This window comes from Heloderma suspectum, chromosome 3, assembly GCF_057233095.1.
Source record: "Heloderma suspectum isolate Gila_16-S chromosome 3, 16-S_ref, whole genome shotgun sequence".
Lineage (NCBI taxonomy): Eukaryota > Metazoa > Chordata > Lepidosauria > Squamata > Helodermatidae > Heloderma > Heloderma suspectum.
Window position 1 is genome coordinate 284,394,112 of NC_139460.1, and position 26,498 is coordinate 284,420,609.

At 43.4% G+C, this 26,498-nt stretch overlaps 1 protein-coding gene across 1 annotated transcript in view; it reads right to left on the reverse strand.

The window, feature by feature from the left end:
- The window catches only part of SPHKAP (SPHK1 interactor, AKAP domain containing), a 116,225-nt gene that overhangs the window by 26,621 nt on the left and 63,106 nt on the right, over window positions 1–26,498 (reverse strand). Inside the window, exons 4-6 of the mRNA XM_084842029.1 lie at window positions 5,576–5,635; window positions 2,808–2,942; window positions 94–349 (exon numbers count right to left, since the gene is read on the reverse strand). Coding sequence (XP_084698155.1) covers window positions 94–349; window positions 2,808–2,942; window positions 5,576–5,635 — 451 coding nt within the window. The remainder of the gene's footprint in view (window positions 1–93; window positions 350–2,807; window positions 2,943–5,575; window positions 5,636–26,498) is intronic.

Here is a 26,498-nt window from a genome sequence, read left to right on the forward strand (position 1 = left end):
AGTATGTGCCAATTCACATTAAATGAGCACAGCCCCCTATGTGTTCGATTGCACAGAAAACTGCAGATATACATTCAGTCGCCTAGATTTTACCATTTTTATATTCATCTGCCTCATTCTCATCTTCAAAGTGCTCTGATGCTGTGAGAAAGTCTTCCTCTATTGACGACACTGAGCAGTTAGTATCATCCTCAGGCTTTAAGATGCTCGCCTCGAGGTGCAACTGCTTCTCCTGCACGAGCTCCAGCCCAATCAGAAACTTGTTTATTTCAAAAATGATGCAGCTTGTGCTGTTCTTTCTGTTTCCTCTTGCACACTGAACCAGACAGACATCTGCCAGCCAAGAACACTAGAGGGAGAAAAACAACAACATCCAAACAGTTACATAGTTAAAAAGAAAATGAAGAACTTTTTATCAAAATCTTCTAATCTCACCGTTATTCTCCATATTCTGCAATAAAACAAATAAAATGTTCTGAATGTCTGTAAGATGCTACAGACATCTTCAGTATGTCTGTTATTATGATTTAAAGCAGCAATCCTAAATACACTTACTTGAGAGTAAGCCCTACTGAGCTCAGCAGAACTTACTTCTGAATAAAGGCATAAGATTGTATTGCATGTATGGCAAGCATGAGAATGTCACCACCATTTCCAGCTAACGCTGTCATGTTATCATGACCCCTGGGTCTTGGACCTTTCAGTGTGTAGCAGAAGACTCTGATAAGAAAGAGGCTCAAATTACTTCCTCAGGGGAAAGACAGTCAGTACATTATTCAAGACCCTCCTGGCCAGAGGACACAGTCCTGTCATGGTCCTCTTACTCAGAGGATGAGTCCCCAACGGAATCTCCATCTCCTCAGCCCCACAGAAGTCTAAGACTGCAAAATCAGCTGAGGACCTTAATAGTCCAGTCAGCTCCCAGGGAGATGGGGAGAGTGAACAAACCATACTACAGGTCTTGTCAGCCTACATAGGGCTTCAACTGGCTTTAGCTTCCTGCTGAGACAACATCTTCCTATAGCTCTATTAGTAGAGAGAGCTTCAGCCAGCGGGGCTCACTTGGAGCAATCTAACATCTTAACATAAATAGTGTCTACGCTATTTGCGTTCCCCTTATTTTCGCTGTAGTCTACGTAAATGTTTATGTAGACTACACGTGCCAAAATAAGGAACGCAAATGGTGGCGCCCATGGGCGCCGCCATTTGCGTATGCATGGTTTTTTCTTTTCACTCAGCCGTGATAGGCTACGTAAACATTTACGTAGCCTATCACGGCTGACTGCAGGGATGCAAACGGTGGCAGCTACGGCCGCCACCATTTGCGTTCCCGGCCGGCTGGGATTCGCAGCGGGAGGTAGAGAGCGCCTCCCCCCCGGCCAGAATTCCGGGGGGGAGGGACGGGGCGCCTCCCCCCCGGCCAGAATTTCCGGGGGGAGGGACGGGACGCCTCCCTCCCTGGCCAGAATTTCAGGGGGAGGGATGGAGCGCCTTCCCCCCACCGCGAAGCAAATTTCGTCAAAGGTAAGTGACTTTCGTACATCCCTAGTCTTTCCTTAATACGGAAGCTTGAAAATTTAAAAGAAAATTAGGGAACGGTGGAGTGGTCAGTGGATGTTGTCAGCCATGTCTAAAAATGGATAGCCACCTGTTGTCTGTGGGTGAATTTTGTTACCCATTGGCTAACAAGCTGTGTTGCCCTTGCAAACACTGGCTGAGCTACCATGATTGGAGACAGAGAGTTGGATCCAAAGTTTTCATTTTGAGAGTGGAAGGAGAGTTGCACTCATGGCAGGAACCTTCCGCTCATGGCAGGACCCTTTATATGACAGCAATACTACTTCCATGAATGCAAGCTCTTTCCGTTCATGAAATGAAAACTTTTGGATCCCACCCAAAATCTCTTTATTGTTGATGCCTAGGTAAGGATTCTAAAAGTATATAGGCAATAGCATCCTATGCTTCAGCAGCCGCTATAATTAGAATAAGGCTGGTTAAAGAAAACATCATGCAGCACAAACATGTTTAGTCAGACATAATCCCCATTATGTTCAATAGTGCTTAATCCAAGGAAAGTGTGCACAGGATTGCAGCCACACTGTGCAAGCCTATCCATGTTTATACATGTTATTCCCAGAGAAGTGTGCATAGGACTGCAGCTCCAGTTACCTAGAATGCATTGGTTTAATTAGGTGTATTTGTTTGATAATTAGGTACGTTTAGGTATTCTTTTGGTGAAATATGTGTTTTGGATATATATTTGTATCTATGTTTGTTGTAGCACAAAGACCTGTGGCCTTAGTTATTTAGGCCGCAATCCTATGAATGTTTGGCAAGAAAAAAGTACTACAACTCCCAGCATCCACCAGCGAGCATGGCTGTCTGGGACATCCTGGGACTTGTAGGACTTTTTTTCTGTCTAAACATGCACAGGACTGCACCCTTAATATTTGTTTTGATATTAGTTATTGGGCAGATCAGAAATGTAATAAATACATATTTATAGATAAACACACACACGCATTTACACAGTAGCAGCAATCACATATAAACTCTTTTTTAAAAACTGCTTTTAGTGCAATCTTATATATGTCTACTCAGAAGTAAGCCCCACTGAATTCAATGGGAGTTACTCCCAGCTAAGTGTGTTCAGGATTATTGCAGCCTTACCCTTTGTATATCTGAGAGTCTGTGTGCCAGCTAGTTAGAATGCATTCCTCCGTACTTCCTGCACTGTTTCTTTTCTAAGGCATGGAATACCTACTGGAGCGCTAAGACATTCCTACAGATTAATTTAAAGTTCATACCTCAGGTACTTCAAAATCAGTCTGAAGCTTCCCTGAAGTTAATCCACTCAGCAGAACAATTTCATTCTCTTTTGGTGGCTGTACATTCATGGAGCTGATAAGCTTTGGGAGATTCGGGGAGATGCTGATCAATCTCTGAAGTACAAGAAACATGAGCATGAGGCGGACCACACTTCTTCATCCATCCATGCTATCAGGCATAAAATAAAAGCTGTTGTTGGCATGCCTGCAAAAGGTATTTGAAAGTGAACTTCACATTGAGGGTGGATGCAGTTCTGGCTGGAAAAGAGAGCCCCTTATGATGCAACAGTTCCAAGAAGGGTGGGTGGACATATGGCACAGAGCCCAAGTGGTGTTTCTAGCTCTTTCACCACTCAGAACTTGGGCTTTTATGCTCTAGTTCAGCCTTCCCCAACCTGGCGCCCTCCAGATGTGTTGGACTGCAACTCCCAACATCCTCAGATGGCCTGGCCTGACTGGGGATGATGGGACTTGCAGTCCACATCTGGAGTACGATGGATTGTGGAATGCTGCTCTAGTTTATATTAGAATCATACGCTTCCTCCACAATCCCCCCTCTGCGTGTTCATGAATGCAGGGAGAGGGGCTACGCTCACAGGCCTGGCCCCCGATGCTGCTGTCTCCACTCACTACACAAAATGCATTTGCTTTAGGCAGCAATTCTTGTATTAATTGTGCATTCTAAGTCTATGTATAAACCTTTTGACTACCCAGCACCCATAACCTAACACATAGCTAAACTGTTACAGCTTGACAATGTGTTTAAATCCAATAGGCTAAACTTTAATGCCATTAATTAACACCAATGTGGAGGAAAAAACACCACAGTTAATATCAGTGAACCAGGGCATTTTGCTGCCTGAGGTGAAGGACAAGATGGCACCCCTTCCATTCCATACATGGAAGCCAACTGGACTGGTAGTTGAATCTTGCTCCAACATTGGCAATGGGGTAGTGACTTCCACTGCACCCATGGGCAGCAAACTAGCTTAAGGGGTATAGGGCAGGCATACACAGCACTGGCCTCCAATATCTCAATGAACTGGATTTTACCAAGGAAAGGATACTGTTGTTTACAAATGTGTAAAAGAAAGGTCCCTGAGGGTGTTCTTGCATAGAATTTAGTGACGGAAATGTTCAGATTCCGGGGAGAAGTATGAGGATGACAAAAGATCTAGAAGATATATTTAGCTCAGATAAAAAATTACGAAGGGAAGCACTGACAGTTTGCAAATGTTTAAAAAGATGCTGAAAAGGAGAACATATATATATATATATTCACTGCATCCTCAGAGGATCAGGCAAGAAGAAATAGCATTAAGTTGCTTAAAGGTAGCTTTAACTAAATATTAGGAAAAGCTTTAGCTATAAAAACAGTACAGCACAAGAAAACGTAGCGTAGGGATTCATGGGATCTCCTTCCTTGAAGTTTGCCAAGAAAATTCTGGAAGGCTTCCATTAGGGATTGTCCCTAGGGATTACTGCTTCATGGGGGGTAAAGTCCTTCTTCCTACTTAAAAGTGTAAGGAGAAGAGGGTGATGCTCTCCTGAGCCTCTTTGGGGATGGTTGATGAGTGTAGAGTAGCCACACCACTCAGCTCCTTCCCACTCTATGTGGGTCCAGTGACCCATTCAAGGGTATTTTAAAGACATTCCAACCTGTGGGCCATTTCTTGGATCCAGGTTATTTGTCTTGAGGTGGCTGTCGATCAAAGAGGGGGCTCTGCTCTTGAAGAGCCAGGCCAGTTAGAGACTGGCAATATAACAGGGCAAGTTCTTTCACACTACCCTGCAGAGTAGAGACCCCTGCCATTCCCCTGCTGCAGTCTCTAGTTCCTGGAGGTAGGTGCTGCTAATTTCAGATGTATGTAGATGAATTAGGGGTGTATGGACTGTGTAAAACCCACTCCATCTGTGTTTTGCGGATTGTCAGACGCCTTTTGTTCTATCGTTTGTTTACATCTGGATTTGATTTGTTTCTGTTGTGCCTAAAAATATGCAAATAATTCTGTAAGAGGGTTCGCAATAATTCACAATTTACCTTAGTACATAACATTTAGTGTATTGTCCCCTTTTCTATTCAACATTTCCTTGTGTATATTTACCAGTCCCGGCAGGAACTTGTGTGTTTTCCTACAAACACATCTGTGTAAATTTTAGGAAAGTATAAAAAAAGAGGTCGGTCTGCAGCAGATTCCGCAGGTTGGATTCTTAGAAATCTGAGCTCATTTTAGTCTGTCTCAAATTTCTCCAGCATCCCTAAGACGAATGGCACAGAGCCTGCAAAAAGTGCTTTTCTAGCTTCCTCCCAGCTGCCAAGATGCCTTTCTCTGGCCTTGGGATTTTCCTGCTGATTGTAGAGATAGGGACTGGGGCAAGATGCTGCTTGGCCAAGTCGTTTCCTGCTGAAGTGAGCTGGTGAACCTGAATGGATTGTGTGCATGACAGAAATGTATAAGGTGTCTTGACTTAAGGTAATGGATTTGGAACTGTTGTTTCCCCTCGCATCCATGAGTCTATTGTCTAGTTCACATTTGCTGGAGGTAGCCGTGTGAGTGCCTTGGGCCACTAGGGGGCTTGAAGCTGGGACATGCTTATTATCAAAGTAGCGTCCCATTCTCCCACTCCCACCCCCCAGATCTGGGAAGTAGTTCAGACATCCCTTTGTTCTTCTGTTTATTTTCCAGTGAATAATAGCAGCCATGTCTGGATTGTGCATTCTGTGTATGTATTAGCACAGCACTTGCCTCTTTCATGAGTTCATCATTGCAATCATCTTTGTGTGCATCCAGATTCACAAAGCAAACCTGCAATTATAGAGAAAGAAATGAAAAGAGTGGATAGATTCTGAAGCTCTCCTGAAAAATCTATGAAACTATTTGGAAGTAAAGACAAGTTAATTGTTCTAAGCACATTATGCAGCACGCCAACTTCTGCCATAAAAGAGAGGATTGTCAATGGTAAGCAAATTGTCACTTGGGAGAAGTACACTGGAAAGAAGGAAATGATTACATTACATTGGAAAATAGGACTCTGCCTTACACCAGGTCAGACTATTTGACCATCCAGCCCAGTATCTTCTACTTTGACTGGCAACAGCTTTCCAAGGGCTCAAGAAGAGGTCTTTCATAGGAACATTGGAAGCTGCCTTATACGAGTCAGTCCATGGGTCTATCTAGCCCAGTATTGCCAACACTGACTGGCAGCAGCTGTCCAGGGTTTCAGGCAGGTTTCTTTCCTAGCCCTACTTGGAGATGCCAGGGATTGAAACTGGGACCTTCTTCATGCAAAGCATGTGCCCTACCACTGAGCCACAGCCCCTCCCCTAAGTGGGCCTTTCACAAGACAAATTATTTTTGCTTCTACATGGAGATGGAAGGGATTGAAGCTGGACCCTTCTGCTAGCAAAGCATGTGTTCTGCTACTGAGCTATGGCCCCTCCTTCTTCTGTGCTCAGGCAGAAAGGCTGGTATCTAAAGAAGCCACTTATGCACAAAGAACAGAACTGGGGGCTTTATTTGAGGTTTTCTCAGCAGCAGCTTCCTCATCAGAAGAGGCAAGCTGTGGTTCAAGTTAACAGGCAACCTGCCACTTTATGAGTGGAGCTGTTTCAGAGAAAACCTTTCACAAACTCTGGCCCTTGTGCAATGCTCTCATGTTAAATGTAGGTGACGTCTTTGGATTCTGAACTCCACTGGATTTTGGCCCTCGCCTTCTTATATTCAACCATTTTGATGCAAAGAAAAAAGTACAAAGAGGTCCAACAAGCTTATGAATGGCGGTTTCTGCACATACCCTTCAGCTATCCAACGAAGGGCAGTAACATTCCCTCCCCTCCCCTCCCCACCCCCCACACACATACAAGATGATATGCGGCATTGCTTTACAGTGGCCTTCTCCAACCTGGTGACCTCTAGATGTAGAGGGTCTATAATTCCCATCAGCGTTTGAAGCTTCATTAATGTATAATGCAGATGCCTATTTAAGCTCTGTGCCTTTTCTAAGCCAATTGTAAAGGTTCCCTGTTCATTTCTGTGCATGATGAAAAGTGCTGGTTCTTACCTTTATAGTACTAAAACAGCCAGGGGTTAGGTTATGAACACTAAGGCTCTGTTCTAAATTCCTGGCTTAATCTTGTAATAATTCAGTATGGTTTTCAATTAGTTTTATTTGCTTCTATTTTCACCAAGTTATAAGCCTTCCTGAGGGCTACAGGCCAGGAGGTAGGATGTAAATATGAACATACTGAATAGAACAGAACACAATATTGCAGCGTTGAGTGTTCCTGTTCAGTGTGCCAGCCAGGCACGTGTTCATTCAGGATTCTTCATTCCACTCCCCCTCCAGGATACCTCATCTCTCCCCCAGCACCACTATTTCCCCTTTCCCCTAAATGACATCAACATTTCATGACTACTGAGCATGCTCAGTCCTCACTGGGCTGTGTTGGGGTGGGTGCCCCCTTAAGGTTTTTGTACTTCGGTTTCTGCTGAGCACGCCGATACCTCCGTCTTGTTCTCGGTGGCCCCATTTTGCCTACAATCCTGTTGACACTCACCACCTGAGTTCTCTACTGGAGGATGGGATAGAATAAAATAAATGTAGAACGCCGGAGCTTGGAGTGTGGGTAGCAACAAGGAGCACAAATATTTTCAGTTTCACCCATTTCAAATGCCACTTTTGGATACATTTTGCAAAAGTTCACAAAGATTCCAGGAAAGACATTTTTAATATAAACAAACAAACAAACCTGAAAAGCATTTTTCTTTCACCCTACCCTTCACAGCAAACCTGCTTCCCCATACTAAACTTTCTACATCCACCCAGTTTATGGTCCTCTGCTTTCTTCTACAACCCTTCTGCAATTCACAACCTATTTTACAGTGACCTCCGGTTTTCCTCAGCCTCTTAAGAAATAAATATTGCAGCGTTTCTAATGGGTGTTCTTGGCTGTGTCAGGAGCCGCTAGACCTGTGTGCTCCTCCCCCATGTGGTGAACCACTGAACTGCTTCTCAGTGAAGAACCTTCTGGACTGCCTCCGCCCACTGAGGCAGGGGCGGCCCCTCCACATAGGCGAACTAGGCGGTCCTCTAGGGTGCCAAGTTAAGCAGGGCACCAAATTCGAGGAAGAAAATACATGTGCCTACAGAGGGAATATGACGAGGCTGTGGAGCTGAGTGAGGCAACTTGGGATAACCTCCTGCTCCACCGCTGCTCCCAGTTGGAGGCAGGGAGCGAGCGCCCCTCCCAAGAGCAGCCGCTTCCTTTGCCCTCGGAGGGCCAAGGCTAGGAACCTCCCTTGGGTGTTGTGGATGGGACTTCTGTTCCTCCACAGAGCGGGTAGGTGTGCTCGTCTCCTTTGTTGTTTTTATCAGACCCTCTGTGCTGATACAGTGCTTGGGGGGGTTTTTTTGGTGTTTTTTTTTTAAAACAACAACTTGGGCACATTTTATTATAAATGACAATATTTCTGCTTCCGAAGATGCGGGGTGGGGTGGGTCAGGGTTGCCTGTTCATTAAACACAAAATAGGGACAAAATGTTTTCCAGTTTACCAAAAACCTCAGCCTAGATCTGCCTTTGGGGTTTCGGGGTGCCGATTGCATGGTGGCCTAGGGGACCAGTTGCTTGCTAGCAGCTAGTCTAGGGCTGCCCCTGCACCCAGGCCAACCACAGGATCCTTCTGGGCAGGAAGCAATATAAACTGCTTCCACTTGAGACTGAGCCTTGCTTGAGCAATAAGGTCTACCTGAGCTCTGGTGTATCTAACCTTGCTTTTCATACCTGGCTTGTTCTCCAGCCCTGCCTTCTGGTTTGCCCTCTGATCTGACTGTTCTTTGGTCCTTACTCCTGGCTTGTTACATGGCTCCTGAAACCAGGCTCACCTTAATCTGCTGCCCATGATTCAGGCCTGACAGTTTGTTACTGCATTTGGCAAGGCAATGTTGTGTATAAGTTCCCTTAAGGATGTCCTTACTCTACTCCTTTCCAGGAGATTAGTTAAGCTTGTGACATGAACCAGATTTAAATGAGCTTCTTAGCTCAAATTATCTGAAACAGCCAGTTGCATGGAGAGGGGGAATCGCAGCCTCAAAATGCTTGCAGTGGAAGATTTTACCCCAGCAACCATTATGAAAGTGAGGAAAGGAGGAGAGTATTTAGGAGTTTTACTCCTAAGAATAAAAACAACAACAACAAACTCCAGCTATTTTTTCCCTCAGCAATATACCAAATGATAGTAATAATTACTTCAAATGACATGAATTAAATAAAGCTTCAGAGTTGGACACGACTGAACGACTGAACAACAACAACACGTACAGGGTGGCTAGGAGATGCTAAGAGCTTGGTGCATATGATGTACCAACCAGATTCCAATTTTTGGCCTGATATGCGTGATTGGTGTAAGTGAAGCAGTTAGAATTCAGCCACTACAGGATACCACAGCAAAAGACTCTGTAATGCATACATGTGAGTAGAGAACTTGGGGAAGACTCAAAATGGCTCCTTGAACTGTTTATCTGCTATGGAGTTAGTCCACAATCTGGTTTCCACAGATGTACACCCACACTAGGAAGCAGGATTTCACCCTAGATTCTGAGGGCATAGCAACTTGAGCTTTCCAAGACCATTTCAAAAAGTGAAAGGAAAGGGAAAAGTTACTCCACAATGACATTTCCATGTCAAAATGGTTTTGAAACCAATTTTGTGCTGACACTTCAGCAGAACAGACGACAACAGAGCCCAAGAGCCCATTCCCCCCTCCCCCAAATGCCCCAAGAACAGCACTACATCATGACATAGCATAGCATAATTCCAAGACGGCTGCAGGTGGCGTAATGGCACTACCAGTTCCAAAAAGCCCCCTCAGAATGATGCTACATCACAATGCATCATTGTTCTAGGGCATTTTGTGGGACGAAAACAAACAACACTGTTGCAGCCCAGTCCTTGGAGATAATTTCTCTCACCCAGACAGCCAGTGTGGTGTAGAGGTTAGAGTGCTGCACTGGGACTCAGGAGATCTGGGTTCTACTCCCCACTTGGCCATGAAGCTCACCAGGTGACTTTGGGCCAGTTGCTGACTCTCAGCCTAACCTACCTTGCAGGGTTGTGAGGATAAAATGGAGAAGAGGAGGAACATTATTTATTTATTTTAAACATTTCTTGGCTGCCTTTCAGGGCAAAAGCCCTCTCATGGTGATTTACAGCAATAACATACATAAAAACAGCTAAAATAGTAAAAGTGATAAAAACATAAAAACAATACAAGCCAACAATAAAACCAGCAACAACAACAGTGGGAGTAACAGCAACAACAGCAGTCATATCAAGAGAAGGCCATGGTAAAGTAATATGTTTTCAAGGACTTCTTAAAAGCCTGCAATGATGGAGCATGGCGGATCTCCAATGGGAACTTTTTCCAAAGGTGTGGAACCACTGCAGAGAAGGCCCTCTCATGTGTGATCACCCACCTGACTGCTCTCATGGGTGGGCAATTGAGAATGGCCTCATTTAAGCAACATAAGCTGCCTTGGGTTTCTTGCAATAGGAAAAAAGGCAGGATATAAATGTAATAATAAAATGAAATAAATGCCAACACCCCCCCTCCAGTTTACTGCCCATTTTTCATTCAGCACTAACTCACACAAATATTCAGGAACACAGTATCTAACAAAAACAAGAGAACATCATATCCCCAATCGAGGAAAATCTTTCTTTAAAAAAATAAATAAATTAGGACCAACTTGTTGGTGTAGTTATGCAAACAGAAGCAAAATTAGCAGATGTATCTGATCTATACCAAATACCTACTTAATTAAATGCAACACTGGAGCTAATTTAAAGACAGGAATTAATAGTCCCATCCAGCCGACAAGACTTCTACAACAGACCAAAGCTTGGTGCAATGTAATCTGCATACATGCATTCATCACATTCACCACCCTTTTCAGAGAAGTAGATGTCTTTCTATCACTCTATAAATTTAGAACTACATATATAGACATTTGTTATAATTCTAGGAAGGGCTATTATTTAATGACAGTTGAACTGGTGAAGCAACACCTCACAGCGGTGTTTGCTTGGCATGATCATGTATACATATTTTCCAAGAATAAGAAGTAACAAAGAACAGACTTTTAAAAAAGCCCATAAAAGTGTTGTCCTTATGAACAATTTATTTAGTATCAGACACAGAACACTCTGTAAATAGAGATCTTTTATTGTGGTGGTGTAGCTTTATGACTCTGACATTTACATTTCTGACAACAAATGCTTCCTAGAAGTTAGCCTAGTGTAAACCCTCATGGTTCCAGTAACCGGCACCATCCAGCTGACATATATTTTACCTTATTTAAAGATAATGTTATGCTGTTTGTATCTGGGCTATTACATAACTAAGGGGAAAACAGAAATAATATATTATTTTGCCCTTTCTTGGCTCTCCCTAGGAGACTTGAATTTGTCTGTCTCCTATGCAACCTGTTCTGCAGATGGCCATTTTTTGCACATGCAATAAGTGCATATTACAGAGACCTGAGTCAGAACTAGGTTAATGTAAAATCCAACAAACAACCTGAATTGTGCCACTGGTGCACTATGAATGAAACATATCCTTTTCTTTGCTGTACAGCAGGGATGGGGAACACATGGCCCTCTAGATGTTGTTAGATGCAATTCCCATTATCCCTCACCATTGGCTATGTCATCTAGAGCTGATGGGAGCTGCAGCCCACCAACACTGCAGGGCCACATTTTCCCCACCTTCACTGTACGAGCACTGGTCCCTGAATGTGCCTGCTCCTTCTTTATAGCATGCTGTAGTGTGCATAATCATCATGTGGAAGCTGCAGGTGCATAGGCCTTCCTGCTACAGGCGTCCATGCTGTATGTGTGGATGCCTATGGGCAGGGCTACATTATGACGTGATGCCAGCGGGGGGTGGGGATGCTACTTGGCATGGCCCCATTCCTGCTCATGTGGCGAGTTTCACCACTTCTCTTCACACTTGAATAGGGCTTTATTGCAGGAAGGGTTCTGTTTTTGGTTGGGTGCAGTGTCCCAATGCATAGTAATGCAATAGCATTAGAGAGGAGAAGTGAGGAGGGAAGAGGAGAGGAGGGATGGAGTTTACACCATATTGGCAGCCAGGAAGTTTGGCTGGGCTCGTTGAGCTTCAGAATAGTGAAATAGAGTCCAAATAAAGAAAGGTGGGAGATGAGGCACACAGGAAATGTACAGTCAGTTAAACTGCACTTTATATGTCCACTGGGAAAGGTACTGCTTTATGCATGGTAACAGGTGTGGCATCAAGAATATTGGGAGGGGGTGCAATGGGGAAAACTAGAGCAGACATATTCATCAATCACAGATCTTTTGCCCTTTTAGAACATCAGAACATAAGAAAAGCCATGCTGGATCAGACCAAGTGTCCATCTAGTCCAGCATTCTGTTCACACAGTGGCCAACCAGCTGTTGACCGGAAACCCACAAGCAGGACATGAATGCAAAGCACCCTCCCACCCATGTTCCCCAACAACCGATGTACATAGCCATACTGCCTCTGATACTGGAGGTAGCGCATAGCCATCAGGACTAGTAGCCATTGATAGCTTTCTCCTCCAGGAATTTGTCTACCTCCCTTTTAAAGCCATCCAAATTGGTGGCCATCACTACATCTTGTGGTAGTTAATTCCATAGTTTAACTATGCGCTGTGTAAAGAAGTCCTTCCTTTCATCTGTCCTGAATCTCCCACAAATCAGGTTTATGGGATGATCCCACTGGATTCTAGTATTATGACAGAGGTAGAAAAATCTCTCCCTATCCACTTCCTCCACACCATGCATAATTTTGTGCACCTCTATCATGTCTGTTATATATCATATAACATCTGTGTCAACTGGCTACTTAACTTGCATGTAACATGAATTTCACAGTTCACATTAGTAGTGCAAGGAAGCACCTTTTGCGGACATAATCACTTCCTGTAGCAGCAATATTAAGACTTCTGCACTCCCAGGAGGCTGATATTCAGTTTCAGAATTAAAATGTATACTTATTGCTGTATACTATAACGGTAACTGGGGAATGGTAACTGCATCTTGTGTGCAGAGGGAGATAAATGACATAGACATAGGGAATATAGTCTGCCTATTTCACAATAGTTGAATTCCTCAAAAAGACAGTTAGGATTTTGGTGGCATCCAATAACTTTTTTTGTCTCCTCTAAAATCTGAACTCAACATGCCTCTATGTTAGAATCTGACTTGTACTAAATTCCTATAAAGTGAGGTAGGCAGTTAAAAGTGCATGCATGGCATTGGGAAGAAGGTGCTTTTCCTCTGAAACTACTTCCCATACCCGAGGCATTCTGAGCCCCTATGGTGGGGGTGAGGAGAATGGACAGGAGGGAGGAAGGTTTTTGGGAAAAACAAAGGTAAGGTGGGGGAAGTGTTCAGGATACCCACATGGTTCAAATCATCCCCACCTCCTGCTTTATAGTAATTTGGCATGATCCAAATCTAACACACAGGTCTGCTAGTTTGCCCATCGGTTTGCAGAGCCAAAGGGCAAAGTATAGTGTACTCACGTTGATTTGTGCCATGTTGCTTCAATTTGTTCCACACCCAGTTAAATAACGTTTGCCAAGTCATATTCAGCTCTCATTTTTGTTGGTTCAGATTAGAAGTAAATTGAATTAATTTAGATATATGGTGGAGGGAGATTAGAGTATGATTTTATATTCTGAGGAGAAAAAAGATAGTTTCAAGTAAGAATAATTTCCCCACAGTATCATAACTGAATTCTGAGCCGCTCAAAATCATTGCTCCCTTGAGTGCTTTCAGCATCTGGACGAACATCTTTTTCCAAAAGCTGCAGTCAGCTAAAGACTGAAAATGAAAATATTGTTTTCCATCATATTTCTTTGGGGAACAGCAAAATACAACCCTAGGAATCATTACGGGAAAGGCAAAAGGCCAACTTTTCTCAATTTTAGTTTCAGCATTTCATTTCTGAAAATGAAGCACCATCTCTTATTTCTGATGCCTCTTAGGATAATGCAAAATGGTGTCTTCAGCAGATTGTTACAACATAGCCATCTGCTCTCCCAGCCCATAGAACAGCGCCAATTGTTTTTGATGGGTATTGAAGTACTAAGCCATAGACCTGTCAAGTAGAATGAACTGCATTGATTTATTTCTGTTAAAATTCTTAGGAAAAAGTAAGAACACAGGTGTGCAGGCACTATGCCCTTTGATAGATTTTGCCTGTGTAGGACCTTGATGATTGATACTACGCCTCCACTTGCCAGATTGCCAGAAGTAAGTATCCTCTGCCCTGTGCCAAGCCCCTTTCCCGGCCAGGATCCCTAGCAGCACACACAAACCTTTCCTCACCAGTTCTCAGAGAAAGTCCCTTATGTTGCGCTGAGCTTTGGAACGTATTATGAGGACTGGTGTATCAGTGTCCATTCTCTCTCCTAAGGACCATGACATGACTCAAGACAGGTCACTTGCAAGGGATCTTTAGGGTTAGGGCTCAGGCTAATTAGCAGGCGCACAAAGTTCCCCTTCTTCCAGCACTGGGGAATAACGAACACTTTAATGAGGATCTAAAGTTGGTACACCCTTGCTCCCAGAGGCGACCTGGCTGCTTGATAATGGACACAAGAATATAATTACTGCAAGCCGCCTCGGGAGGTCTTCTGCCCCGAAAGGTGGCCAAGAAATAGTTTAAATAAATAAAAATAATTAAGTGCTTCACTGGCCTCTGGTTATCTTTCCCTCTCCTTCTCTCTCTGCCCACCTTCCCCTGCTTTGTCCATTGGACTAATGTGCCAAAATCAAGCCACCCTCTCCCCTTAGTTTTCAGAGGATGTTTGGGAATGATTGGGAAGTGCTAAAAAAAGAAGTATTAGCAAGATGTGCATCCTCTTGTATTTCTAGAGTAGGAAGGATGTGGGCCTTTTTTTCTGGGTGCTGCTTATTCTCCTTGTCTACATTATCCACAAGTGAAGAAGAAAAGCATAAATCACTGCCACTTCCTTTTTGTTGCTTCTGAGTATCCTATCACATTGACTGGTTTAGTATTACAAAGACAAGCCTGTGCATCCCTCAGCCGTGCACTCTCATGGCCGCACACTCTCCCTAAACCCTCTCCAGTGTGGCCATGAGGAGATTGGAACTTTCTGCTTCTGTTTTTGATTAACCACTGTTTAGTGTTATTTATTTTATTTATTACATTTCTATACTGTCCCACAGCCAAAGTTATGCCTGAACCCTAAACTGTGGTTCATCTTAACTATAGTTTACTAAAAACACTCCAGTGCCATAAACCACAGTTTGAATTTGGCTTGTTTTAATAAACCATTATTAACACTAACTGCAGGACTGTCAGAATTCGGTCATCACAACAAGCTGTGTGGTTACTCTAAAATGGAAGTGAACGTTTCTGAACTCCTCCTCATGGCCATACTGGAGGAGGGGATACTGTATAAGCCCAAGGCTTGCACAGGCTCAACCTTGTAATGCTAAACTATGGTTTAGCATTTCTTTCAAGCACAGCCATTAGATGAAGTATGTCTAAAACTGTTAAAGTATGCACTGAAAAATGTGAAGTGTGAATACAACAAACCACTTTGCCTCTGACCTCAATTCAAAGTGCTGGTCTTTGCCTTTAGAGTCCCTACACAGCCTGGGACAGAGATATTCCCATAACTCCCACTGGCAACTAAGATCTTCATCAGCTGTTCTTTATGTGCTCCTGCCTTCTGAAGTTAAGCAGATGGCTATTGGAGAGAGCCTTTTCAGTGATTACACCCAAATTATGGAATTCTGTTCTTAAACAGGTACACCTGGAATCTACAATATCTTTGAGACATCAGGCAAAGTCCTTCCTGTTCTCTCAGGTTTCTAATGTTATCTGAATTGGCTTTTTAAAAATATCTACTCCCCTGGGTTGTGATTGGTTATTTTACTGGATCCAGGTTTATTAATTTTACTGATTTTATGCTGCTGGCTACTGTCTTAATGATGTTTTACTTTATTATGTTTATTAAATATTTTATTATGTTTTTCTACTGTGAGTCACCTTGAAACATCTGTAAATAAGCTAGGATATAAATCCTTGTAAATATAGTTTGAAAAAAATGTGCCATACAGGTACACATTAGAAAGCTGGGATTTGCTGCAGCTGTCTGTTGAAAGTATGCTTGGTAGCAAACCTGGTTTTCTTTTTGTGTGATGTGTGAAACAACCCTCAGTAATGTGGAAAGCCACTCAAAATCTAGCCCTCCTACAGCACAATCCTATGTGGGTTTATTCAGAATGAAGTCCTACTTGGTGTTCAATGGCACTTATTGCATAGGCTTCCAACTTTGTTCAGTTGTCTTGGCTTACCTGGCCTTACTGAACTGAACCTTTGGTTCTGCATTGACTTTGATCCCAACTTTCTTGGGGTCCCTTGAACGTTCAAAAAAATAGTGTCTGCAAACTAGGCATGCTTCCAAGTGGAGGGCTCTTACCTCTACCAACCAAAAGGCACTGTCCACCTATTCCATCTTTTTTCCTTAGCCAGTGGTGTAGAGGTAAATGCTGATGTGCAGACACTCATTGTAACAGTCCCCACAGCCGTGCCCCAAGGGGAGTCCAAAAATGTAGGCAGCTGGTTTGATCCATATCAACAAACCAGTTCTAGAAGTTTTCATCTCCACCAGGAGCAGGTCTTTGGTAAAGCTAATGGGCCTTAATTGACGGTTCAAGAGCAACCCCCCCCCAAATACTTTGCAGTACAACAGGGAACAATATATTGTTGCTAGGAAAATTAATCCCCCCCAGCTACTGCGCCAATTACAGCTAAACTCAGAGAGAGCAAGGAATTCTGAAGAGGGTGGCAGAATATGTTAGTGTCCCTGCTAATAAAATAGCACCTGTGCTGAATCTCTGTGAGACCTGGCTCCACTGCACTTAACAGATTTTTTGTAGTAAGAAAAAAAAAGAAAGGAAGAAGTGATGGGTAAACAGGAGAGGGTTATAAACTGCAGACACCATCATCTGATCCCCTGTAAAATGCCATGAATGAGGCAGGGCAATTGCAGCATAAAAGGCTTGTCATGAAGCACCCCAGGATAAACACTAAAAACCAACAGCCTAAGTCATACACGAGAAACAGGGAGGCAGACTGCTCTGAAGCCATCACATGCAACTTCTAAAGGTAAAGGTGAAAATGCTGGGGGGTTATGCCTTTTACTGCACTCTATTTATATCCCTGCTTCCTGCCAGATGGAGCTATAACCTTGAGTTACAGGAAGAGAAGTCAGGAACTCTGTCACAAAGGTGGCTTTATAGGCTTTTCTTTATATAGGTCACCCATTTCAGATAAACAGCTATCGATGCCACTTAAGTAACAGATACTAGCCAGCTGGCCTGGAGAACAGGATTAAGTTTGTTGCTGATCTCAGATTCTCACTCGCACTCTTATTGAAGGCAGCATACCGTGTCACCCAAACAGGAGGGGCCTGATCATACGAAATCCATCTATCCAATTAAGCAGCCTCCCTGGCACACTTTAAAAAGTGCACTTCAAGGTGAAAAGTAAGGAGGAGCTATGCAAAGAAGTGTCAATGTTGAAGAGAGCTCAGCAAGGCAGTATATGATAGATAAGGATACTTGAAAAGAAGTATGGGTACTTCCTTAAACTGTATTTACATTTTAGAAATGGTAGTAATGTATTTCCAGGAAGTGTGTGTAGGATGAGATTGTAAGTTTATGAAGTCAAGCGTACCTCTGGGCTATCAAGCCCATGAAGTTTTATGAAGGCAAATATCACTGAGCCTTAGAAGAGCCCTTTGTACACTGATAAACTTTATACTTTGCTTGGTTATTCTTGCTAGAGTGATATAAATCTGTATCCCCCCTTTTGAATGATCAGAATGATTTTTCAGCACAAGTTATGCACAAATATATTGTTAAAATATGTTGCAAGGATCGGTGCATATAACACTCTTTTATCATTCAAATGTTAGCTAAGAGAAAAGGAAGAAAATATTTGACGTTTTCCCCACACAATAAAACATAGTACAGCTCATAGAGTTGGATCCAGGGTACCCCCGCCCCACCCCGCCCCAAGTGTGAACACTCCCTGAGCTGAGTTCTGTTTAGGATGCTCTGGCTGATGGAAGATGGAAGTGGAGCGGTGACTTTTACCAATTTGTGGGGAGGCACAAGAGACTACAGGGAGAGAGGGGAAACTGATGGAGATTGCCTCCATCCCCACCTGAAATGTGTTACTGGATCAGGTTTCTGTGGATGGAAGGAGGCTTTCTGTCTGCAGATGGCATACTCTGGATCCAAGCTATAGAGTTTTTGGTATAATCTGATATAGTCAAATTGAACTAAAATCTGCCTATCTCCTCCCTCCCCCCACTTACCAAAGAAAAGTTGTAGGACTCCCTACCTAAACATGATTGTGCCCTTAATCTGTTATCTTTGGGCATTTTAGATCGTTCTCTGTAGGCTTTTCTGGCACTTGAAAGCCATAAAGGAGAAAATGTTGTGAAAAGTAATTTTAAAATATAAATGATTTCATGCTGATGCGTGAAAACATTTCAGAACCTTGGCAGGCAGGGATGCTGAATAAACCGGTCTTCTGTTACATCGTGCAAGTGAAGAGGTAGCACTACAGCAAAAGTACATCCTTCAACTGCATCCTGTCACCAAACACTATTATGAAAGCCAGGAGTTATAGAATGATTATGAGCTAGTTTGTGTGCCTTTTTTGTTTTGTGTAATACCTTTGGATATCTATTCAGATTAATAAACGTTATGGCATAGTAGGCAGACATTACAGCTCTTTAGGCAGGATATAACAGGCATTTCCAAGGCTGGGCACAGGCATTTTGATGCTCTAGGCCAACCTTCCCCAACCTGGTGTCATCCAGAAGTTTCGGACTATAATTCCCAAGATTCCTGATCACTGGCAATACTGGCTGGGGCTGATGGGAGCTGAAGTCCAAAGCATCTGGAGGGCACGAGGCTGGAGAAGGCTAGGCTAGGCAAAATTATCTGTTCTGGAGCTACTGTGCCAGCTTGTCAACCTTTCCTCACCCATCCAGCTTGACCTTTTGGTTTGTTGTATTCTGTCGCCACACATTTGCACCAGCCACCTACCTCCTGGCTGTTGTATTGCCCCTACAGTGGGCACTGAACTCTTAGGTTAGAAGTGCCAAGATAGTGATAAATCAGATTCAGTGGTTTACTTACAAGGAGATACTTTATTGAGTAACTTAGAGCACACAGGCATACCCAATGGTTGGATCAGACAGCTTCTCTGAACCACAAGTCATTGGGTCAAATGGGTTTTATACAATTCATGTTAGCAATAAGTAGCATAACAGCAGCAAGCACCCCCTAGTGGGCATTCCCAGCATGGACTAACAGAACTAGGTTCTCAGCACAGCCACCTGTAGCTTTAAGGTAAACAAACTCTGCTTCTCAGGCACATCAGTGATAAGACATTCTCCTCATTAGAGAGGAATGTTCTTGGAGCTGTTCTTTTGACTCATCTGGCTACATCAAGACTAGGGGTGTATGAAACCCACTTACCAGTCTGCTGAAGGGGTCCACGGGGCGAGGGGGGAGAGCGATCCATCCCTCCCCCCCAGAATCCTCCCTGGCCGGCTCCGCTCCGCAGCGAGTCCGCAGAGCCGCCGGCCGGGCCCGTCTGCAGCCGGACTTCCATCCGCTGCCACGCAAATGGCTTCCGGCGTAGCGGATGCCATTTGTGTCCCTGCCCTTGGCCGTGATAGGCTACGTAAATATTTACGTAGCCTATCACGAAAAGAGCAGGGACACAAATGGTGCCCGCTACGCAGTGGATGGCTGCGGAACAAAGACGATGGACTCGGACTGGCTGGTGCCAGGTAGGGTCTGTCCCATCTGGGCTTCATGGGGCAGCAGGGGGAGCAGTCCGTTCTGCCACGGACTCACTGGAGTCCGTGGCGGATTTCTCCGCCATCCCTAATCAAGACTCATCTGGCTACAACAAGAGGCCGGTTAAGGGAAATCAGCAGCCCTCTGACCAACGGCAGAGAGTATTATGGATCTAAGCCACTCTAAAACTACTAATAGCTTGGTTCAGGCCTGGGGCCTTACAGCTGTGGTTTCCATCTCAGCCCTCTTGGTGATACATGTGCCCTCGGCACTTCCTGGATGGTGCTGCTCATGGACCCACCTCCAATGTATAAGCAGCTTCCCTATACTGATTGCACAGATACTTCATCTAGTCCTGGCGTGGGCAACCTTGGGGGGGTCCAGAAGCCATTTTCCCCTCCCCTGTACACCCCCACAGCAATCTGCTGGGTGACCCAAAAACGGATTTAAAGAAGAATTAGGGGCAATTAAGTGTTACGGACACAATTTTTTCTTTTTTAAAAAAATCCAGAGTGCAGGGGTGGGGTGGAGTGTTGCCCACCCTTGTTCAAGTCTAACATTCTCAAATATGAGTGGAACAAGTTTATTACAGTTTTAAGCAATGGTGTTACACAAACCCCATTGAAAACAATAGGATTAGGCATGTTCAGATGTAACGTGGAGCCATGGTTTAGCATCACATACATGAGCTTCAGGCTCATGTGCTGTCCCTCCCCTTCCTCCCTTCTTCATGAGCAAGAGCAGGATTTTAAATAGCTTCTGTTCATTTCCCCATTTTGTCTGAAAATGGGAACCTGTGTTTCTTAACAAACCAGGATATTGAAGTACAGCTTGATCATGATCTGATATTCTGGTTTGTTAAAAATGGTTTTTGTTTCACACAAGATTTGACCTCAGTTCTTTCCATCCAATATTTTATTTTGAGCTTTGTTCTGCCAATTGAGGCTAGCTAATTATGTGCCATTGCAGCTTTTACTAAGAAAAAAACAAAATCAGCTTCCTTTTTTTTTTTTTAATGGCTATGAAGCCTCTGTGTATGAGTGTGTTGGCTGGTTCAATTATTTCAAACTCTAATGAATGACCTCCTAGGTTTCTGAAGGAGACTTAAAACTCCATCCAGCTGTTAACAATGCATTATGAATTCCACGTTATTTCTATGCTCCCAGCTGTTACAATTAAGTGCTTAAAATAGGTAGTGAGTCATTGTGTTAACTATGCCAAAAAATGTTTTGAAGATCTGTGTGGAGCTTTTATTTGCTATTTGCAAAAAGTTTACTAAAAATATGGTGTATTAACTTTCTTTCCCCTTTTCTCACTTAAAAAAAAAAATCTAAATCCCCTGGCCTTGAAGTCTTTCTTCTGTGTCAGCCACTGAACCATAATCTAACCAACTGAGCCAGTAACTAAAGATCACAAGCTTGCTAATGTGTGATCATGGGGCAGTGTATTTTTTTTTTTACATGCTAACTTACATTTGGTTTCATTACATACACTTTCCCCATTCTGTCTACCGTTGCCCTGCACCATTGTTGCAAATTAAACTGGAAAAGAGCGAACAGTTTCTGCAAACGCCTTAGAAATCAGAGATTTACTTGGCAAAGTCCTCAGTCATTCATGTAGTCTGTACAGCAACTTGGTCCTCCCAATGATTTTATTTCCTTGATCCTGTGTACATACTGCCTCTTCTCCTAGCCATTACTAGATCCTAAATGTACTTCCCAACAACCATAGGAAAGAGGCTACATATTTACCAGAATAAAGTCAGGTCTCTACAAGCATCAAAATAAGTGGCAGAGTCCTGAAGCAGAAGAATGTTGTAGCACTTCTGACTGAAGGTGGCAGAATCAGGTTTTTGAAGCAGTTATGCTAGTTTCTCTCTCTCTCTCTCTCTCTCTCTCCCCGCAGGGAGATTTTTCAAGGGGAATAGTTAAAAAAAAGGCAGCCCTCACTTGCCATCTGAAGTGGTATAGTCATTCTACCACTTCCATTTTCTAAAACCTCATTCTGCTACATGTGGGCCTGGCTGAGATATACAGTAGGACGAGGTGTTAGAATACCAAAGTCATAGAGTGGACTGTACCACTTCAGATGGCAGATGGGCTGAGGCCATTTTTAAAATGCTCCCCTTTCTACCTGATGTGTTGGGTGGGCAGGTTGTTTGTTACCTGCAGTGTTTTTTGGGTAGGGGGAGGAATCGAAAATGGCATCTCCCTCCTTAAAGTGGTAAAGTCCAGCGTTGATTAGATCTGACAATACAGATATAACAAAATATTCCAAGTTATCCAGGAAAGCCATGAACCAAGTCAAGGGGAGCAAATGCAAGTCACAGAAACTGTACATCCTCTGACTGTACCTATTTAACGGCCAATACTACCATTAAGCAGTGAGGTGACCTTCTCAGGTGGCAGATAGTGCGGGGGGTGGGAGCAGCCTCCCTTATTCCCCCTGAGCCAGCCTGCTGCCCTCAGGTGCAGTGGAGAGCACTGTTCCATCCCCTGGATTAAGATTCAACTGCCAGTCCGGCTGGATTCTGTGCATGCAAAGGGGTGGGGCAACAAAATGTTTCAAGCCAGCCATGCAATTTAATAGTATTCAGCCTATCTTTTCTGTACTCTTTCTGTTGCTGATTGACAGTACATTTACACTTAATATTGGAGTGTATCTGCTAACTCAGGGGTATGCAATGAGGTGCCTGCAGACACCCATGTGCCTCCAGACAACTTTCTTGGTTTCCGCCAAGGTACCCCACGCCTTCCACTTTTTAAAAACAAATTAACACATTTTGCTGCAAAATAGGTTTCTCTTGGTGCTGAAAACGGTGGTTCAAAGGAGTCGTTTCATGTGTTAGGGCTCAGTTCCCACCTGTCTTGTATCTAGTCTTTTGGGCAGATTATTTATCCTTTGCCATGCCTCCCATGGCAGCCATTTTGTGGTGGTGCCCAGGACAGTTTCTTAAATTGCCAAATATGCCCACGGCCCAAAAAGGTGCCTACCCATGCTAATAGTACCTATTTTGACAGCAATAATGGGTTAGATCCAGGTTAAGTTAAAATCTAATCCTATACTTTCCTGTGTGTGAGCCGCATTGAATTCAACGGAACCTACGTTTGAGGGCATGCATAGGATTGCATAGTTAGTCATACTTTACTCCCATTGAAATCAATGGGACTTAATCATGCCTAACTGAAGTCCCATTTATTTCAACGGGTCTAAAGCATGACTAAGTAAGTCTGGACTCAACCCAAGAGATTTATTTGCGGGCCAGATCTCATAGCTTTGCTAGCATGTACTGAATTTTTAAATTCTGATTTAATTATTTTTTAGATTTTGGGAGTGTTGTGTGATGTGACATCATAAATGAATGCTATGATATGAAAATGCAGAACATATGAACTCTGTACTTTGTACTGTGGCATTAATATTTCAAAGGTTCATTTCCAGGAGATGCCACAAGAAACTATAGACACATATCCCATGCTATAAACCTCTTGTCTGTTCACTGTAAAATTAGTGTACTCATTCAGTCTGTCAAATGTAGTATGGGATGGGGCTGAATTTTATAATTGCCTGTAAGCTTCATTCCACAGAAAAATCTTGATAAATTATTGGTAGACACTAATTTTTTTCTTCATTTCCCTTTTACATACACACATACCTGGGAGTAAGTCTCACTGAACCCAGTGGGGCTTCTGAGTACATACGCATAGGATTGTACCAGTAGCTTTAACTCAACGAGATACATTGAGATGTGCTGTCAGTGTGCAAACACATCCTGATAGCATCTGCCTTGTAGATCTGTCCTTTCGAGTTGTGTTAGACTTGTGTTAGACTTTGTTGTGGTGATAATTCTCATTTCCTCACTTTCTGCCTATTTTTAAACACATATAGAGTGTATAAATCTCTGTAAAAACAGTAGCATTTTCTCTGTAACTACTATGAACATCCTATGTGAGTCATGAATCATCAGCACTTGTCGACTTGTTCACCTGCATTAGAGTCATCAACTAATTTGACAACTTAAATATATGCTCTTGAAACCCTAAATGCCACTGTATAATCCAGGGAAAGAGGGGCATGGCTGAATGTTAATATCCGTATTTTTTCATCAGTTCATTCCCTGACTTTAACAGACATTGTTTTAGCACAAGCTAGATTTCACTATCATATTATTTTTATTTATCTCACACTAATATCCACCCTGTGGGTACAATTTGGATCATAAGCTCTTGTGATGGTGCTGGGGAGAGCTGGAAACTTCTTATAGTTACTGACTTGTTTAGGACATAAAAATAGCATACCTGATGTCATCTATTTGACCAGATTCTATGAATGTAATTTTATATACTTTTGCCACACTTCCATCAGTCAGAGTGTAAGTGCCACTGTTTACATGAATACCTTACAAAGGGCATCTCTACACCAGCCTAAAATCCTGCATTTAAAACGGGGCTTTCTGCTTCCATTTTAAATGCAGGATCACAATTGAATTCCTTTACATGTGCTTCCTTTTCCCCTTACCCTTCCCCTTTCCCCCTCCTCCCACTGCCCCCTTATCTGAATCTTCCATTATCTGTCATTGATCTCGCTCCTCTTCTTGCCGCTTTAACTCTTTTCATGGAGGGAACTCAAGTGGAACACAACGGGGTAACTTGATAGCTCATTGTCTGTGATCTATTTAAAAACGGAACAAAGGGCCTTTAGTGCAGGAGACGCCTTGAATGATGACGGCATCATGTAAAGAGCCCGCAAACTTCTGTGAAGGAGCAATCTCAATCACAGGATAAAAGCCTGGTGTGAAGGAGCCCAAAGAATTCTGACATGATCACATATTGCTTTTCCCACCTGGCTGTGATGAAAATTTTGCCTCTTTGAGGGCGTGCATGTGTGTGTGTTTACTGCATCCCATTTACTGCTTCCCTTTCTAAACACCTACATGTTGAATGATGTGACATTTCAATATGCCAGAGTGAAGAATCTATTTAAACAGAACATTATCCTGCGATTATTTGGTCACTTTGTGAAACATAGCCATAATATTCCTGTCACAAACTGCCCACCCATACTTCTTCAGTGAAAGCTGATCTAGCCCCTGCTGTAGCCTTTGAAGCTCTAAGTGATGAATGCTCTTTTATGCAAATTTTTATCTTGTTCTCTAAACACATTTCTCTATTCAGCAATGCAATGTAATGCCTTAAAGTTTATGTATGCAATAGCACCTTCCTGTTCATGTTCTCCAGCAACTGGTGTAGAGACACAGGAGGTAATATATAGCCATCATGGCTAATAGCCATTGCTCTTCATGTTGTCATATGTTCTGGGTCCCAATGTAAGAGATGCAATATATACCATGTGTTGGGAACCTCTTTCAGCCAAATTCTGTTCCCAGGGTGTTGGGTGGGCCAAAATACAAAAAATGCCAGCATATTTTAGCTCTTAGGGCATTCCTACATGAGGCTTTTATCCCACACCTTTATCGAGGCTTCTGTTTCTGGATTCTTTGCAGTATTAAGATTGATTAAGGATTAAGATCTCCTTTCCCCGTGGTTTTTTCCGGGGATTTTCTTTCTCTACCTTTCTATATGTTCCATTACGCAACCACTAGGTGGCACTGTGGTATAGAGGAATTGCGCAATTACATGGAGCTTTATAACGCCATTCAGAAGAAATGCCACACTTCCTTTGTTAGGAAAAAGCCTGCAATAATGGTTGCAAAGCCTGGGAGAGACCCTGGGGGAGGAGGATGTCATGTAAAGAACCTGCAACATGACTGAGCAATCATGGGCACACAATAAAAGCCTTGTGTAGAAACTCTCTTACTGCCAGTAACTAAGCCTTAGAGAGGCTTTTCAACGTTTTAGAATGGGTAAAAAATTGCACAAAATCCAGGAAGCTACCAAATGATCTGTGGTTGGGGGAAAGGGGCATGGCTTTCTGGGAAACCTTGGAGGGCTGGATTGGGACCCTGGATTGGAGATTCTGCATCCCTGCTTTAAACTGAGCCCTGATTCTCACAGATGGCAGATGTGGCAAACATGTGTGTCTCGTCCACAGTTGGCAGATGAGGGATCATAAAATGGAATGCTCCTCCTTTCTAACAAAATCCCTGCTCATAGTAAATTGGAACATCAGGGAGAAGGCTAGATTGAAACCCTTCTCCCGGATAATAATATTCTATGTGCGGAGAAACCTTTTGAATGGAGAAACATTTGGCCACATGAGCATCCACTGGCAGTCTTCAGTGGCACAGCTGGGGCAGGGAGCATGTAGCCCTCTAGACAGTCTCCACTCCCCATCATCTCCAGCCATCACGGCCTATGGTCAGGGCCAATGGGAGTTGTAGTCCAACAACTTCTTGAGGTCCACAGGTCCCTCACCACTGGTTTAGTTTCTCCTGCTGTTTGTTAAAACTAGAGCTGAGTGTGTTGGACTTGCATTTGGACATCCCCTACAGGGCCTTTTCCTATTCTCTTACTGACCCATATCAAGTGGGAAGACTATACACCCAGTGGAGGCTGATGGCTCTGATGTCAGTGGGGCGGGGAGTCCACTCCGAGTTTCAGTCAGAACTCTAAAGGAGCTATCCAAGGTGTGAAGCTATCCTTTAGAGTTCTGACTGGTTCTGACTGAAACCCAGAGCGGATTTACCACCCCACTGACATCGGAGCCACCAGCCTCCACTGTATACACTTAGGCAATCCAGTCTTCTTAGCTGTATGTAGAATATAAACTTTATCAGCA